Source organism: Geotrypetes seraphini, chromosome 18 (genome assembly GCF_902459505.1).
Source record: "Geotrypetes seraphini chromosome 18, aGeoSer1.1, whole genome shotgun sequence".
Taxonomy (NCBI): domain Eukaryota; kingdom Metazoa; phylum Chordata; class Amphibia; order Gymnophiona; family Dermophiidae; genus Geotrypetes; species Geotrypetes seraphini.
The window spans coordinates 14,825,441-14,841,555 of NC_047101.1; the positions used below are offsets into that span (position 1 = coordinate 14,825,441).

At 42.3% G+C, this 16,115-nt stretch overlaps 1 protein-coding gene across 3 annotated transcripts; it reads right to left on the bottom strand.

Annotated features, from left to right (window-relative positions):
- Positions 1 to 1,070: 1,070 nt before the first annotated feature.
- On the bottom strand, positions 1,071 to 15,461 carry LOC117351546. Of its 3 annotated transcripts, XM_033926937.1 has the most exons (3): positions 15,269 to 15,461; positions 14,941 to 14,980; positions 1,071 to 2,226 (listed from the first exon to the last, which is right to left on the bottom strand). In XM_033926937.1, the coding sequence occupies exon 3, from the start codon at positions 2,222 to 2,224 to the stop codon at positions 1,223 to 1,225; it is 1,002 nt and encodes a 333-aa protein (XP_033782828.1). In that variant the 5' UTR covers positions 2,225 to 2,226; positions 14,941 to 14,980; positions 15,269 to 15,461; the 3' UTR covers positions 1,071 to 1,222. The 3 variants fall into 3 exon arrangements, with proteins under 3 accessions (XP_033782828.1, XP_033782830.1, XP_033782831.1); XM_033926939.1 differs by lacking the exon at positions 14,941 to 14,980; XM_033926940.1 differs by lacking the exons at positions 14,941 to 14,980; positions 15,269 to 15,461 and adding an exon at positions 7,093 to 7,370.
- Between the last annotated feature and the right edge of the window lie 654 nt (positions 15,462 to 16,115).

A 16,115-nucleotide genomic window follows, 5' to 3' on the forward strand; every position in this document is an offset into this window, starting at 1 on the left:
GAAAAGGGGAGCATGGAGGTCCATGCCTACCCCCAGGCTCATAAGGGGATGAGCAGTTAAGGGGAAGCGAGCTCAAGTGAACAAATATGCCTTGAGGCACATGGCACGGAATAGGGGCATGGAGGTCCATGCCACCCTCTAGGCTCTTGCTGATATGGCGGGGTCAGGGGAATACAATCTTGAGTTTTGACAAATTGCAATGTTTTGTAGCTCGGGAGGTGAAGCAATTGTTCATTGCTTATTGGTTGTCCCAATAAACAAAGCTGCAGCCTGATTATTACCATCAATAAAGTGTCTGTGGTCATTTATTGTTGACATTATTGCTGAGGATATACCGTATGTGCTTTGATAAGTAAGTATAGCGAGGGGCTTTGTAATTACGGGGATTGAGGAAGGGTTAGACGGGTGAGGTGGGACGACAACTTGGCCATTCCAGATCCATATGTTATAGATTCCAACCTTCTCTTTGATGCTTTAACGATTTACATTCTTCCTTCATGAGCATTTCTAAAGTTTATTTATTTTTTTTCAGTTTAAGTTTGGATTTTATAGCAGACCCATTTTCTTTCACCAGGTTGCACAACATGGAGTGACATATACTTTGTACAAATAAGAATCTTAGATGCAGGGAGATACTGTATGTTTTTCACCAGATTAGTTTGTTTTCATTAAATTATTTTGCAACACTTACATAAACACTGATCTATAGTAGAGAATGACACGGTGACAAAATTCATCACCGTTCCCGTCCCCGCGGATAACCGTGGGAAACCATCTTCATGTCATTCTTTAAGGAGAGAGGAAAGAATCAGAGTATAATTGGGCACAACCACTGACCCACAAGCTTTGCTTTGAAGGATGCTGGTGTAGAAGGACCGAGGTTGAAACAGACACTACAGAATGACAGTCTCTGGTATCCAGAGCAGATATTATGGTGTCATAATGCCTCATTCCACCAGTGCCCAAGAGCCAATCACATCAGTGATGTCACAATGGCTTCATTATCCTTGGCTCACATAAGAATCAGAGTATGAATGGCCACAACCACTGACCCGCAAGCTTTGCTTTGAAGAATGCTGGTGTAGAAGGACCGAGGTTGAAAGAGACACTAGAAAATGACATGGGATTATTTCCCGCAGTTATCCGCGGGGACGGGAACGGTGATGAATTTTGTCACCGTGTCATTCTCTAATCTATAGTCCGCACTGAAATCTTCTCCGTGTTATATTTCTGCAATGGCAGGAAGAAGACCGGCTTTGGTCTTTGCTTCTTTCCAAGCGCTTTTGCACTCTGAGATCCAGTTGTGGAATAAAACTCTGTCCGACATCAAGTATTCTGAGAACTTTGGTGAATTTAGGATCTCGCCTCTTGAAGCGTCATTGTGTTTTAAGGTTTCCAGGTCTTCTCTTTCCCAGATGGCTTCCGATTTTATCAAAACATCTTGCCTTCTTGAGCCTCTCTTTCCAGTAAGATTTTCTTCAGGTTTATGGGGGCGTGCTATTTTTTCATTGATAGAGACTGTCCCTTCTCTTACTACTCTCGAATCTACTTCTGAGTGTGCCATTGTTCCAGATGTTTCCATTCTATTCAGCTCTGGACAGCTGTTCTCCCTTTGCATTGGTCTTGGGGAGTTCAGCCTTGGGAAGCTGAATACTCTTGATAGATTTTGCTTTCCTTCCATTGTTTCTTGAGCAAAAAGAACAGGTCCATGCTTCCTTCTATTAGGGCAAAGGCTGAAATTTTCAAGTTGCTTATAATGAGTCTTTGAGTTTACATCATTCGTTGAATCTTTGCTGTGAGCTGTTTTCTGGGTGAGTGCATAGAGTTGCTCGAGAGGATCAGCCCTAAAACACGAGTTCGACTTTACATGGAAAAGTTCTAGGCTGACCTTTCCCATCAGGATAGTGTTTGGGCTTTCCTTACATTGCAGGCTAGCGTTCACTAGCTGTGTTTCTGGTAGCCTTGGCAGCCCATGATCATTTTTGATGTTTCTGAACGTTCCCGAACACCAAGCTTGGTTGACGTTGTCGGCAAGAGTCGGGAACGTGGGTCTTGCTAGTTGGCAAATGGACTGACGGTAATCGTCACTGGAACAAGCGTCTGAGTTGATATAAAAGTTTCCAAAACACCTCTTTCCGTTTGTGATGTCTTGCAGAATTTCTTCCTGGGTTTCTGATATCGTTGGGAGGAGGTTTGGAAAACTCAGTCTTATTCTTGGTGGCATTGCTAAAAAAATAAAATAAAATATATATATATTTATATACAAAAAAGAATTCTATTCATTTAGTACATGAAAATAGAAATATTATTTCATATTTTCACCTGATGCAATTATACAATGTAGAACACTAAAAATTGCATATGATGCACAGGAGTTCAGTCAATAGAAAGACACCAGTTTGGGGTTTGGAGTACTATCACTGGTCAAAACCTCCGTTTGAATTAATAATTTTTTTGGAAAAATTTTTTATACTTATTTGTATTAATTTATAATTTTTTTAAAAATTTAAATTTACTTGAATAAATACCACTTCAAAATTCATTTTCTCTCATATTCAGTAGTGAAACAGAGAGCTAGCAACCATGCAAAATCAATCCGTTGGCAAAGTTGGATATGGCGTACTGAATTAAATATCAATCAAGCACTTATCTTTCAAACCCAACGGAGGCCAGAGCCATTTCACCACTAACAGGCTTAGCCTTCAAGATCCTACATGGCGTCCTTCCTCCCGTTATCCCACTCTTTTGGAATTCCTCAAAACCACACTCCACCAGACCCTCCCAAAAACTGAAACTATCATTCCCCTCTATAAAAGGTATATCCCGCGCAGGAAAACTTGGAACATCTCTCCCCTTTAGAACCACAGAACTCTGGAACAACCTCTCATCCCCACTCAGAAACTCAAGCTCCTTCCAATCCTTCCGCAAACACTTGAAAACTTGGCTCTTTGCAAAAATCTAATCACCTCCCATTCTCCAGCATTCTGTCCCTCTCTTTCCTCTTAGTCCCTCTCCTTTATCCCTTATTGTAGTTCCTTTCCTCTTAACTCTGTAAACCGTGCCGAGCTCTGCGCTTGTGGAGATGGCGCGGTATACAAACCTAAGGTTTAGTTTAGGCTTCTTCAGTTGAAGTGCTGGGAAATGATCGTTGCTGATGGAAGGTTGCACAATCATGTGTTAACACTGTCGCCCTAGACTTGCTCTCCCCACTGATAGTACTCCAAACCCCAAACTGGTGTCTTTCTATTGACTCGACTCTTGGGGGTTCTTTGAGGTCTTTTCTCCTCCGTTGGATGTTTGTGGGCATCGTATGCTATTTTTTTAGTGTTCTACATTGTATAGTTGCCTTGGGATTAATATTTTTCAACACTATTCAAGTTTATTCCTTGATTTTGCTCAATTCATACTATATTTTCACATGATAACATTTTGGCCTTGCGTTCTCGATTTTACTTCACCTTCCCAGGGGGTTCTAGAGCGGAGGAGAACCTAATGTTTAGTGCAGCGGCCTGAGAACTAGGGGAGCTGGGTTCAAGTTCCACGGTAGCTCCTTCTGAGGCTGGGTATGTCACTAAGTACTTGTATACAGTGGCATAGTAAGGAGGGGGGAAGACCATCCCCGGCGCTGTTTTGGCGGGGGCACCAGCAACTCTTCCTCTCTGCCCCTGCGCCTTCAGTCCTCCCCTATCGTACCTCTAGCTCTTCGCTGGCACAAACAGTGGCTCCAATCTGCTGCTTGCGCCAGCCTTGGCGTTCCCCTCTGACATTCCTTCCGGGTCCCACGACTAGAAAGTGATATCGGAGGGAGAGCCGATGACGCTGCGGGCAGCAAGTTGGCAAGGCTGCTCACGTCGGCGAACCTAAACAGGTACAGGGGAAGGGAAGGGGCATGTGCGCAGCAGGAGGGGAGAGAAGAGGGCGAAGGTGGGGGGGGTGCCTGTATACGCCAGTGCCTGTATACAATATGCAAACCGCTTTGATTGTAATCGCAGAAAGGGGGTATATCAAATCCACCCCTAGATACCTTCAGTGGCAAAGAGTTAGACGAGAGGTCCCATTCGGCATTGAACCATTCTGTGATATTCATGTGCCAACAAGGGTTGCTCTTTCAGAGCCATTCTCTCCCCCTTTCACCATACAGCTCAAACGCATTACTTATGTGACATGCTTATAACCACCTGGTCCTGCCTAACAGGTTATATTGGTGACAGGTCAAAAGCGCGCAAGACAATCGTGCGTGGACAAAATCGCGCAGACAAATCAGCGCAAAGACAATTGAGCGCAAGACAAGTAAGCACAAAGACAATCCAGCGTAAGACATTTGAGCGCAGTGACAACTCAGCGCAAGACAATTTAGCGCAAGATAACTCAGCGCAATGACAATTCAGCGTGCCACTAGAGGCCGCTTGCCCATCGAAGGACACGCGCACGTACAGCACGTGAACACGTCATCACGTCAACGCGTGTTCAGTATGATTCCCTTGACTCTTTGCGTTTTCAACATAAGTCACGTGAATGCATTTTCGTTACCGGTTATATCAGTGGTTCTCAACCCTGTCCTGGGGACCCCCCAGCCAGTCGGGTTTTCAAGATATCCCTAATGAATATGCATGAGAGAGATTTGCATATAATGGAAGTGACAGATATGCAAATCTCTCTCATGCATATTCATTAGGTATATCTTGAGAACCCGACTGGCTGGGGGGTCCCCAGGACAGGGTTGAGAACCACTGAGTTATATCATGCTATGATTTAGGGGGTCTTTTAGTAAGGCGCACTTGCCGATTTAGCGTGCGCTAACACGCCCATTATATTATATGGATGCGTTAGCGTTTAACGCGTTCCAAATCGGCTAGCCTTAGTAAAAGACCCCTTCAGAGTGCTAAAGCCGAATCATGGATTGAACCTATGATGGGTTACATTCCCAGGGAACTGTTAACATTTATTCTTTCAACCACAAGACAAATATGAGATTAAAGATTACAATGTCCCCAACATTATCTGCCTGCATTGTATAGTTTATTTATAACATGTTATCACTTCCTGGTTAGTGTGGATAGCAAGTCTTGTTCTTCTGCGTTTTCAAATGACATGCAAAGCCATAGACAGTAAATCACAGCAGACACGGTCCATTCAGTCTGCCTATCGCCCATTCCAAAGCACCAGTTGTCAACTCTGAAATATACTTTAATCATTGGTTCTCTTTTAATAGCTCATTTTCAAAATATTCACTTTAAGAATTCCATTATAAAATATTCCCAAAATTGTTCAATGACACAGTCTCCAGAGTATGACTATTCTCTATGAAACATGTGTATCGCAAACTGTGTGCCTCCTGAGATTTCAGGTGTGCCGCGACAAACTGGTGAGGAGGAGAATCGTCCAAGCCGGCTGACTGCCTACAGCAGGGGTAGGGAACTCCGGTCCTCGAGAGCCGTATTCCAGTCGGGTTTTCAGGATTTCCCCAATAAATATGCAGGAGATCTATTTGCATGCACTGCTTTCAGTGCCTAGTCATTGGGGAAATCCTGAAAACCCGACTTGAATACGGCTCTCGAGGACCGGAGTTCCCTACCCCTGGCCTACAGGACGTGCCTCTCTGTTGACTTTCCATGGTTTTGAGGCGCAACCTGTACTGCCGGAACCAAACTTCTATTTTCCCATAGACTCAACGTTTTGCTATTCATGATTTCGTGGTTTGCGGACATTTTCAGGAACCGTAGTGCCACAAATAATGAGAACAGACTGTATTAGTAATTTCATCATTATTATAACGATAAGACAGTTTTATTTATCTTCAGTGGTTAATGATCCAAAGGCAGTTTTTGAAGATCTATTCTCCAGGTAACCTTTTGAAATTTTAATTTAATGCAACCAGAGTGAATTTGGATGTGTTGAAAAGCTCTCCTGGGGCTGGATATGTTTTAGGCCACCTTAGAGATTGCTGCTTGCTCTGTGTAGCCTTTTTTCTGGGGTGCATGCTGATGTCTTTCTTATCCTTATTTCTTGGAACTAGAATTACTTTAAAGAGAAAACCTACAATCCTCAAACGGGCAATATGAAAAAGATACTGTTCTATTCATTCCATGTCGTTCAATCCATTGACACAGAATTGAAAGATTTCCTAGGAAGTTCAGGCATGGATTCTGCTAACTGCTTGGGACCTCTTGGGAATGAGTCCACAGAGAAATAGGCTGGATAGATAAAACAGGTAGTCTACAATAATTAATTTTTGGAAGTACGCTGCCATTTCCCTTTCGGACCAGTATGAAAGAGGAATAAAAGAGATTTGAAACTGCTAAGGGAGCAGCATAGCTCAGAAGATCAAATGTTATGCTTGGGGGTACATCTTAAGATCTGTCCAGTCACTGGAGTATATAGTATAAAAACCGAGGAACAGAAGAGCGAGAATGCCTTTTTTTTATTTTATTTTTTTACTTGGTGTGTGCCTGTGTGTGGGGAAGATTTCCTTGCCATGGAACTTTGCTATTCGCAAAGCATCCAATTCAGTCTTTAGCAGGCTTGACTTAGGGCTCCATTTACTAAGCCGCGTTGGGGCTTTAACGCACGGAAAAGCGCACGCTAGACCTTAACGCCAGCATTGAGCTGGCGTTAGTTCTGGAAACATAACGCACGGTAATTTCCTGCGTGCGCTAAAAACGTTAGCGCTCTTCGTAAAAGGAGCCCTTAATATTCTCTTGCATGGATTCTACTCCGCTTCGATGATTTGCGGAAAAAACCCAGCTCGTTATCAGTGTTTAGGAAAAGCAATTCCCTGATTTTTTTTTTTATTTTATCTCCGAGAGCTTTCAGGCAGTTAAGAACAAGCAGCCTTATATCTAATGTATTTGAGCCGACCCTTTTCAGCAGAAATTGATACCTCAAAATAACCCAAACACCCTAGACAAACATGAAGCCGTGTTTTTTTTTTCCTCGTGTACTCAAACTGGGTTTAAAAAAAAAAAAATTATTTAGCAAATCAATACACTGCCCTCCGACTGTTTTTTCCGTATAAAATCCTTGTCTCCGTATACTCTAAATCCAACATTTAAAAAACCTTGTATAACACCCTATCTTTCTCTGTTCACTTACCTGTTTTCTCTGAAGCAGTGGCGTGGGTTTCTGACCATCGCCTTCCCCCCCTGTGTGCCGGTTGCCGTGCTTCTAATTTAGGATCTGTCTGAAAACAGACTGTGTATGGAGTCAGCTGTTGCCACAGCCCTCTTTATCTCTCCGTCGCTAAAAATAGATGCATGGATTGCTTCCATTTTTCCACCCTTTATTTGATAAATGCCTTGTATTATCAGGTTGGCAGACAATAAATCAATGCGGCCATAAAAATCCAGAGTCTAATGGCTTTTAACAACAGTTTTCTTCCATTACATTGAGCCAGACATCCGCAGATGAGTGCCTGAGAAGCCGAGGAGAGACTGTAGGCTGCACGTCTTGTGTCCAAAACACCACCACTGAATTATTTTGCTTCTCCGATTCATTCTTATATTAATGGCATTGATTTTTTCCCTATCTACTTCCTTCTGTGATAATGTCTTTCATTATCGGACTCTTATGTACCCTCAAGGCCTCTTCATTTTGCTCATTTTATGCTGAGAATAATAATTGCATCATTTTCCCTTGTTATATCTAACTGTATTTACCTGCTTCTACTTTATTGAGAACGGGATTAAGGTAATTTTGTTTGAGATCAAGGAATAGACAAATCAGTATTCAAAAGTAGTTATTTATTCAGTGCCATGCTTTAAAAAAAAATCTTCAGTGACGTTCTACATACATTATTGGTGATTTCAGATGTCCAAAACCCTAATTTTAGAAGCCATATTCAAACATGGACGCAGAAAAACTGACTCATGCATGGGTTTATGGCATATACTGTACATGTAACGCCCAATTTTAGAAAGCTGGTTTCGCTAAATCTAGAAAGTTTGACCATGTAACACCCCTTCTAAAAAACGCGCACTGGCTTCCAGTTATCCATCGGATAACATACAAACTTTGCATACTCACTTTCAAATCTCTTCTTAATAAAACCCCAGCATTTATATATAAATTATTAATTCCATATTCTCCAAATAGAACTTTGAGATCCAATGAACAAAATTTACTAACTATTCCGTCTCCTAAGGTTATTAATACAAGACGGCAATTTATTTTTTCGGTTACCGCACCTCAAACTTGGAACGCCCTTCCAATTTATTTAAGGGAAGAACAGGATCTGGGAAAATTCCAAAAGTAATTTAAAAACATTCCTTTTTAAAGATACCTTTGATAATTAACTTAATAATCTATAGGCTAAACTATTTTTACTGTATTATATTGTATTTACTGTATTATATTGTATTATACTGTATTATATTGTATTTTATTTTTACTGTATTATATTGTATTTATTTATTTATATTGTATTTATATTGTATTTATTATATTGTATTTATTTTTACTGTATTATATTGTATTTACTGTATTATATTGTATTTTATTTGTCTCCCTCTTTGTAATTTTCCCTTTTTGTTCTACTTTTCTATATTGATTTGTATTTCACATCCCTTCTTTCCTTGTGTTATGAGTGTGTTAAGCTAAACTTTAATCCCTAATGTTATTATATTATATTATATATAATATAATATTATATATATTATATATTATATATGTTATTATATTATAATGTATTGTATTGTTTCCCATAAAATGTAATTTTAAATTGTTCATCGCTTAGAAATATGATTAAGCGATTAATCAAAAAAACCATTAAACTTGAAACTTGGAAGGGGGTACAGATATGGTGTGGGCAGTAACTGGTGGGGGATCAAAGCAGACATTTGTATTCACTGTTTGGTGCAGGCATTTCACAAATATGTCCCAACAGGATCACATTGGAATGCACGCTTGCTCATTCCCGCAAACAGGCAAAGAAAAGTAATCGCAAGTTACAGTAAATGATGCTTTCCTTCTGCACTTACTAGCTATTCCCAGTCCATCATTGGGTTCATAGACAGTAACGCGGAAGACAAAGGCGCGCGCCGACAACTGAGCGCAAGACGGAGGCGCGCACCGAAGAAAAAGACTGTTTTTAGGGGCTGCGACGGGGGTTTTTGTTGGGGAGCCCCCCCACTTTACTTAATACATATCGCGGCGGCGTTGTGGGGGGTTTGGGGGGTTGTAACCCCCCACATTTTAGTGAAAATGTAACTTTTTCCCTAAAAACAGGGAAAAAGTTAAGTTTTCAGTAAAATGTGGGGGGTTACAGGCCCCCAAAGCCCCCACAATGCGGCGCGATCTGTATTAAGTAAAGTGTGGGGGGGGTTCTCCCCCCACCCCCCGTCGTAGCCCCTAAAAACAGTCTTTTTCTTTGGTGCGCGCCTCTGCGCTGCGCTCAGTTGTCTGCTCGCGCCTTTGTCCCGGCGCGCTTTTGACCTGACACCCATCATTGCCTCCAATACCACAGTTCCTCTGCTATTCCCCCACAAAATGCTACTCTTCCGATACTCCTTTCCTCCATCCAATCAGATTCCCCCTTCTAAACCCAATCTAAACTCCTTCTATGCAACCAAACCCCTTTCCCTTGACTTGAACTCAACCCTTCCCCCATCCCCTTCTGATCCATTTCCCCTTTCCCGGAGCCTCCTGGAAGTGATTTGTAGTCTAGTGAAACAGGTTGGACGGTCCCTCTTCACTCCCATCCTGTCCTGTGCCAACCTCAAAATCACTCTTAGCAGTAGTCTCACAGTACTACCACTAGGGGTCAGAATTCCTTATGAGAGTGTGGCTAAGGCTTAGGAATTTTGATGATATTATAGAGAAAGAACAGGCAGGTTTTTTAACGGATGGGTGAAGGGAGAGAGAAAGGGAATTGCTCTTGGGAAAGTCTGCTTTGGGGGTGGGTATATGTGTGGGCAGGAGCATGTTTATGATGTACACTGGATCAGGGGAGAAAAAAGAACATGGCTGCATTCCTTGTTTTCCAGTAAGGCAGCTGCACAATGCCACCTCTTCATTTGGTAAGTGCGTTACATGTATATGCCATAAACCCGTGCATGTGTCAGTTTTTCTGCGTGTATGTTTGATGCCCACACACCCATCCCTACCCTCATTAAGCAGTTAATATATATATTTTTTACTATGCTGGCTAGTTTTATAGCACGATAGCTGTTTGTGCAAGTCCTTTGTAAAACCACACTAGTTGCTTAATGCAGCCTCATAAAAAGGTCCCCAAATAAGCAGATAAATGTCTGAGGATTATTAGAAGTATCTTATAAAGTAACACTGCGTAGACGATTAGAGCTATCTGTGAATTGCAATCGTATGATTGTGTGATTATTTGATTACATTCGAGTTCAACACACAATGCTGAATGACAAATGGAATTACATTAAATACTGTTTTATAGTGCAGTAATTAGAATCTTCAGGGTAATTGGTAATGAAATGACAAGACACCAGCAAGATAAGTGCACTGTCACCTGCTGATTGGGTGTAATTTCTCCTTTTTTAATTACTTTAGCATAAGTCATGACAACTCAACTGTGACTTATGTGAAAATGAGAGTGAAATTCAAACGAATGTTACCATTAAATTTCATAACACTCATAGCACTAGGGATGAGCAGCCCAGAAGTTTTGGTTTTGTTTCCTTTCCTATATCATTCGTAGCATTGGTTGTTTTGGTTAGTCTTCATTTTGTCATTAACAGTGCATGCACTTTTGAAAGAGCACGCTCTCATTGCAAAGAACGTGAACTATTTAGAAATAGCTCTAGTGCCATGGTATTCCTCTCACAGAAGTCAAACTGGCTGAGAGAGCTTTTTTAATAACCTAAATACCACACCGGCCTTACTCTGCTGGAGAATGTGAAGGCCCCCACTCAGTAATGTGGCATGTTTAAAGTTTTACTGCTTTGACCCTTGGCAAAAGCTATTGAAAAATGGATTCATGTTGGGAGAGGTGGCTGAAGCCGGAACTCGAGGCAGCGACCGACCGGGTTCTGACCCAGTTAGCAGTGGGGCAGGAGCACGAAAAGCTCCTGCTCGCTACACCTCTAGACCACCAGGGATTCCAGCAGCAGAGAAGGTACCATGAACAGGGCAGGGAGGGGTGTTTATATTGGAGGGGTGTTTGATCTGGCCATCTCTGCTCCTTTTTACTGCTCGGTTTATGCGGCGTTCTTTTCTCCTTTTGTGTATGTGTAAATGTGTATCATGGCTTTCATTTTAGTTCACTTTGATTTATAAAAATTATTGTTATTAATTTTAATGTGTCTGTATTACCCTGTTTTCTGTTTTTTTTTATTATTGTAAAGCTGCTTTGTAATTTTAAAAAGGCAGGATAACAAATTTTTAATAAACTTGAAACTTGATGTACCGCTTCCCTGGGATATTCATCCAAAGCAGTTTACAACATGTAAAAATGACATCAAGTAGTATCAAAATGATCACAAAAGATGATAAAACGAAATAATGCAACAAATAGAAAATAAAAATTGAATCTAGGAAGCCTGAGATGGTCAGAAAGCATCGTATGGAGGGGGAGTGCAAGTGAATGGAAATAGAGGCATGAAGATAAGGAAACAGAATATTGAATGAGTCTCAGAGTTGGGGAAATCCACAGTTTTTTCCTAGGATAAGCAGCATAAAATTTGTTTTACTACTTGGGATCTGGGTTGGCTACTGTTGGAAATAGAATACTGGGCTTGATGGACCTTTGGTCTGTCTCAGTACGGCAATTCTTACTTGAGCCAAGTAAAGGACAGTCAAGTCATTGTGACATCACTGCTGAGGTTGGCTCTTAGGCATTGGTGGAATGAGGCATTATGACATCACAGTCTTAGCTCTGGAATGTTGCTACTCTTTGGGTTTCTGCCAGTTACTTGGGATCTGGGTTGGCCATGTTGCAAATAGAGAGTTGCACGGGGACAGAAATCTCACCCGTCCCCGCTAAAGTCCCACCCATCCCTGTGAGGAATCCCCTCTGTCCCTGTGAGGAATCCCCTCCGTCCCCACCCATCCCCGCGAGGAATCCCTTCCGTCCCCGCCCGTCCCTATAAACTTCAGAAATAGTTATTTCATTTAATTATGCTACTGAATTAAAGGCTGTGATAGAAACCCATTTACAAATAAGCAAAAAGACTTTATTAATTTGGAAATATTAATTGGGAAGAATACATACTTTGTAAACGGGTTTCTACCAGAGCCTCTAATGTTTATAAATTTTTATCAACACAACTAATATGCTACTTTATCCTGAAGCAAAAAAGAAATATAATTTTTTTCCTACCTTTGTTGCCTGATTTCTGCTTTCCTCATGTTCTCATTCAATTCCTTCCATCCACTATCTCTCTTCTCTCTGCGTCTTCCATTTTCTCTGTTACTGTGCCTCTCCCTTTCTCCCCCCTTCCAAATTGGTCTGGCACCCATCTTCTTCCCTCCACTCCCACCATAGTCTGGCATCTCTGTCTTCTTCCCTGCCAGCGTCTTCTCCCCACTCTCTCTTCTCCATTTCCTTTCAGCGTCCTTCTCCCCCCTCTGTCTTCCCCATGTCCTTTCAGTGTCCTTCTCCCCCCTCTGTCTTCCCCATGTCCTTTCAGTGTCCTTCTCCCCCTCTGTCTTCCCCATGTCCTTTCAGCGTCCTTCTCCCCCTCTGTCTTCCCCATGTCCTTTCAGCGTCCTTCTCCCCCCGTCTTCCCCATGTCCTTTCAGCATCCTTCTCCCCCCATCTTCTCCATGTCCTTTCAGCGTTCTTCTCCCCTTCTGTCTTCCCCATGTCTTTTCAGCATCCTTCTCCCCCCCGTCTTCCCTATGTGCTTTCAGCATCCTTCTCCACCCCTTTGTCTTCCCCAGTGCTTTCAGCGTCCTTCTCCCCCCTCAGTTTTACCCATTTCCCTTAAGCGTCTTTTCCTCTCCACTCCACCTTTCCTCCCTTTCTCTCTCCCTGCCCCTTACCTTTGTGGCGCTTCCCCACCTGCCCAACAACAGAACAGGCCCGGTCCGACAAACCTCCCTGCCCTGTAGCCGCAAATCTAAATTACCTTCTTACAGCAGCTGGAGTATTGAAGCTGCTGTAATTTAGATTCGCGGCTACAGGGCAGGGAGGTTTGTCGGACCGGGCCTGTTGTCGGTCGGTCGGGGGAAGCGCCACAAAGTTAAGGGGACCTGGCCGGCTGTGCACCCCCCCTAAGGCTGTACCCGGGGTGGCCCTCCCCCCCCTTGGTACGCCACTGCCTTTCCCTACCTACCCTGCAGCAGCACACAGCCGACCGGAAGTCTTCCCGATGTCAGCGCTGACGTCGGAGGAAGCGTGGGCTTTGCTTAAGCCCTCCCTCCGACGTCAGCGCTGACATTGTGGAAGACTTCCAATCGGCTGTGTACTGTGGCAGGGCAGGTAGGGAGAAGACGAGCCTCGCGAGTTCATCCAACCCCACAGGAACCCCGAGACCCTAGGGGGGTGTCCCCACGGGATCCCCGTGACCTGAAGGGGGAACCCATGGGATTCCCGTCGTCCCCGTTCCCATGCAGCTCTCTAGTTGGAAATAGAATACTGGCTTGATGGGCCTTCAGTCTGTCCCAGTATGGCAATTCTTATGTTCTTATGTGAGGCTAAGGAAGAGAGAAAATGTGTGTAACCTAGGGTTATTCCTTTCCTTTCCTTTCCTGCTCCACTACTTTAGCATCCCCAAACAAGTGAGCCACCAGCGGTCTATGGCCTAGTTGCCACATCCTTTCCCACTTCACTCCCCTCCTTTGCAAGCCACAGAAATCTCTGCTTTCCCAGAAGCAGCTTTCGGTGTAGTCCCAGTGCTCTCACTATGGAGAACCAGTGGCAGTAGTGACTGCAGTGCTACAGGCAGGGCACTGTTGTACAGGAGGCAGCATCTGAAGAAGTAAATATGAGGAGTTATAATTGGAAAGGAGGGGAGAAGGATAATAGTGAGGAAGAGAAGAGAGAAGATGATTTGAAATCAATGAACGGTGCAAGAAGAGTACCATAAGTTGCTAAAGACTCTTACCCAGATCCCTGAGCATAGTTTCCCAATGTCTAATAGCTAGGGTTACCCTATGGCTGCAGAAAAAGGAGGATGGATTGAGACATCTGAGTTTTACTTCCTTTGCTTGCAATGGAAGTAAAACCCGGATGTGTCAATCCGTCCTCCTTTCTCTGGAGCCATAAGGTAACCCTACTAATAGCTCATCAATACTAGAACTATATACGTAGATTGGATAAAAGAGACAATGACCATAACCGAGTTGCGTCTGACTAACGTGGGATCTCTTAAAAAGCATCATAGAACAATTTTTTTCAGCAGTTGTTTTGTCACAGTGGGGTCCTTTTACTAAGGCGCACCCTAAAACGGCTAGCGCGACTTAGTAAAAGGACCCCAGTATTTGTCTGAATGTTGTGTTTTCATGTTTCTGATGGTTTTTATTTTTTACATTGTCTTTTTTTATTGTAATATTTTATTTGCTTTAATTTTTATTTGTATATGTATGTTGTTCATTGCTTTGATTTTTATAATAAATAAAAAGACATTGATATGTAGTCTTTATAACAAGAGTTGCTAATTCCTTAAGATAACTCAGTTTTTTAAAATAAAATCAATTTGTATGGCCCAACAATCTTACAGTATTTTTCCCTAATTCAACCTGTTCTTTTCCTCCCCCAAATCCATACTTACCTTACCTCCCCTCTTTCAATATTCTGCCATCTATTTGAATTCAAAGTTGTTCTCCAATCCTCTTCTGACGATTTTATTTCCTTTCCGATCACGACGCCAACCTCCAAATCTAGAAAGGTGTATTACTAAAATATCCGGGTCCCAAAACCAAACTTACTGTCTATGTTTGGACTTTACAGTCCCCTTCCACAACTTGCTAAAAGTGTTATTTTTAAAAAATAGAATATTCTGACATGGATTTTCATTTCATCGATAGACTTACTGTGTTGTCTCTATTCCAGGTGGGTCATGCCTCGTTGCAACTATAAAAAATGAAAGGTGGAAAAGCCTCAGAGATGGGGGTGGGAGGGGGGTGGTGGGAGGTCTAATATACACAGATATAATATACCCCTCAATTCAGTCATTGACATAAAAACCTCCTTTCTGCCTTGACTACTGACCCCATATATAGTTATTCGTGTTTCTACCCGATGCTATCAGCGATTTTATATCAAAATATATGCCATGTCTAACATTTTATTATTATCATTGAAAACCTAACCAAATGATGTGTTAAAAATCTAGGGGCATATCCAAAGACACATTCTTACCTTCAGTTGTTGAAGAAAAATAATGTCTTTCAAATGTCCCCAAACGGTTGTCAAAAATCAATGTAGAACCTTGAGGGGTTCCTAGTCCTGCTTCCTTCTGAAGATGTCTCCGTCAGGATCACTGCACTTCACTGTGCATTTATACTTTTCGAGCGGAACTCAGCCAGAGCCACATTTCTTGTGCTCGAGGACCGTATCCACATAGGGAAACATTATAAAGGGGAAGGAAAGCAAGAGCACCGCCAAGTTAAAATATGACTCCTGTGCAGTTCTCGGGGGATGTTAATTAGCATCTCATCCTTTGTATATTATACTGCAGAGCACATTCAAATTTGATCTGTATTTGAAAATGTTACCCTGGTGACAGGCAGCATCAATCTTTTACCATGGGAGTCCGTAATAGTGCAGGCCAGTGATATCCATAGTCTCCTATTGAAACCAACATGGGGAAGCCAGTGCTTGCCCTGGATCGGTGGCATAGAATGCTGCCATTATTTGGTTTTTTGCCAGGTACTTGTGACTTGTATTGGCCTCCGTGGGCTAGATAGATCATATTGATCTAACCCAGTAAGGCTATTCTTATGTTCATAAAAATCAAGGTAATATAATATTAGGGAGGTTTTATAGTCAGACCTCCCCTTCACCACCTTCTATACAAGGAATAGTTCATATAATTCTTTCCGGCCCTCAGAAGTGCCACCAAATGTTCAATAACTTTCATAACATTTGGCTTTATGCACCCAATCGTCACCGGGTCGATTTTTTCATAAAGATTTGTGTATATTTTATAAATAATTTAGTTATAAGAGTGGTACTTAGCTTGGGTAGTGAATCTGGAGGGATGGAA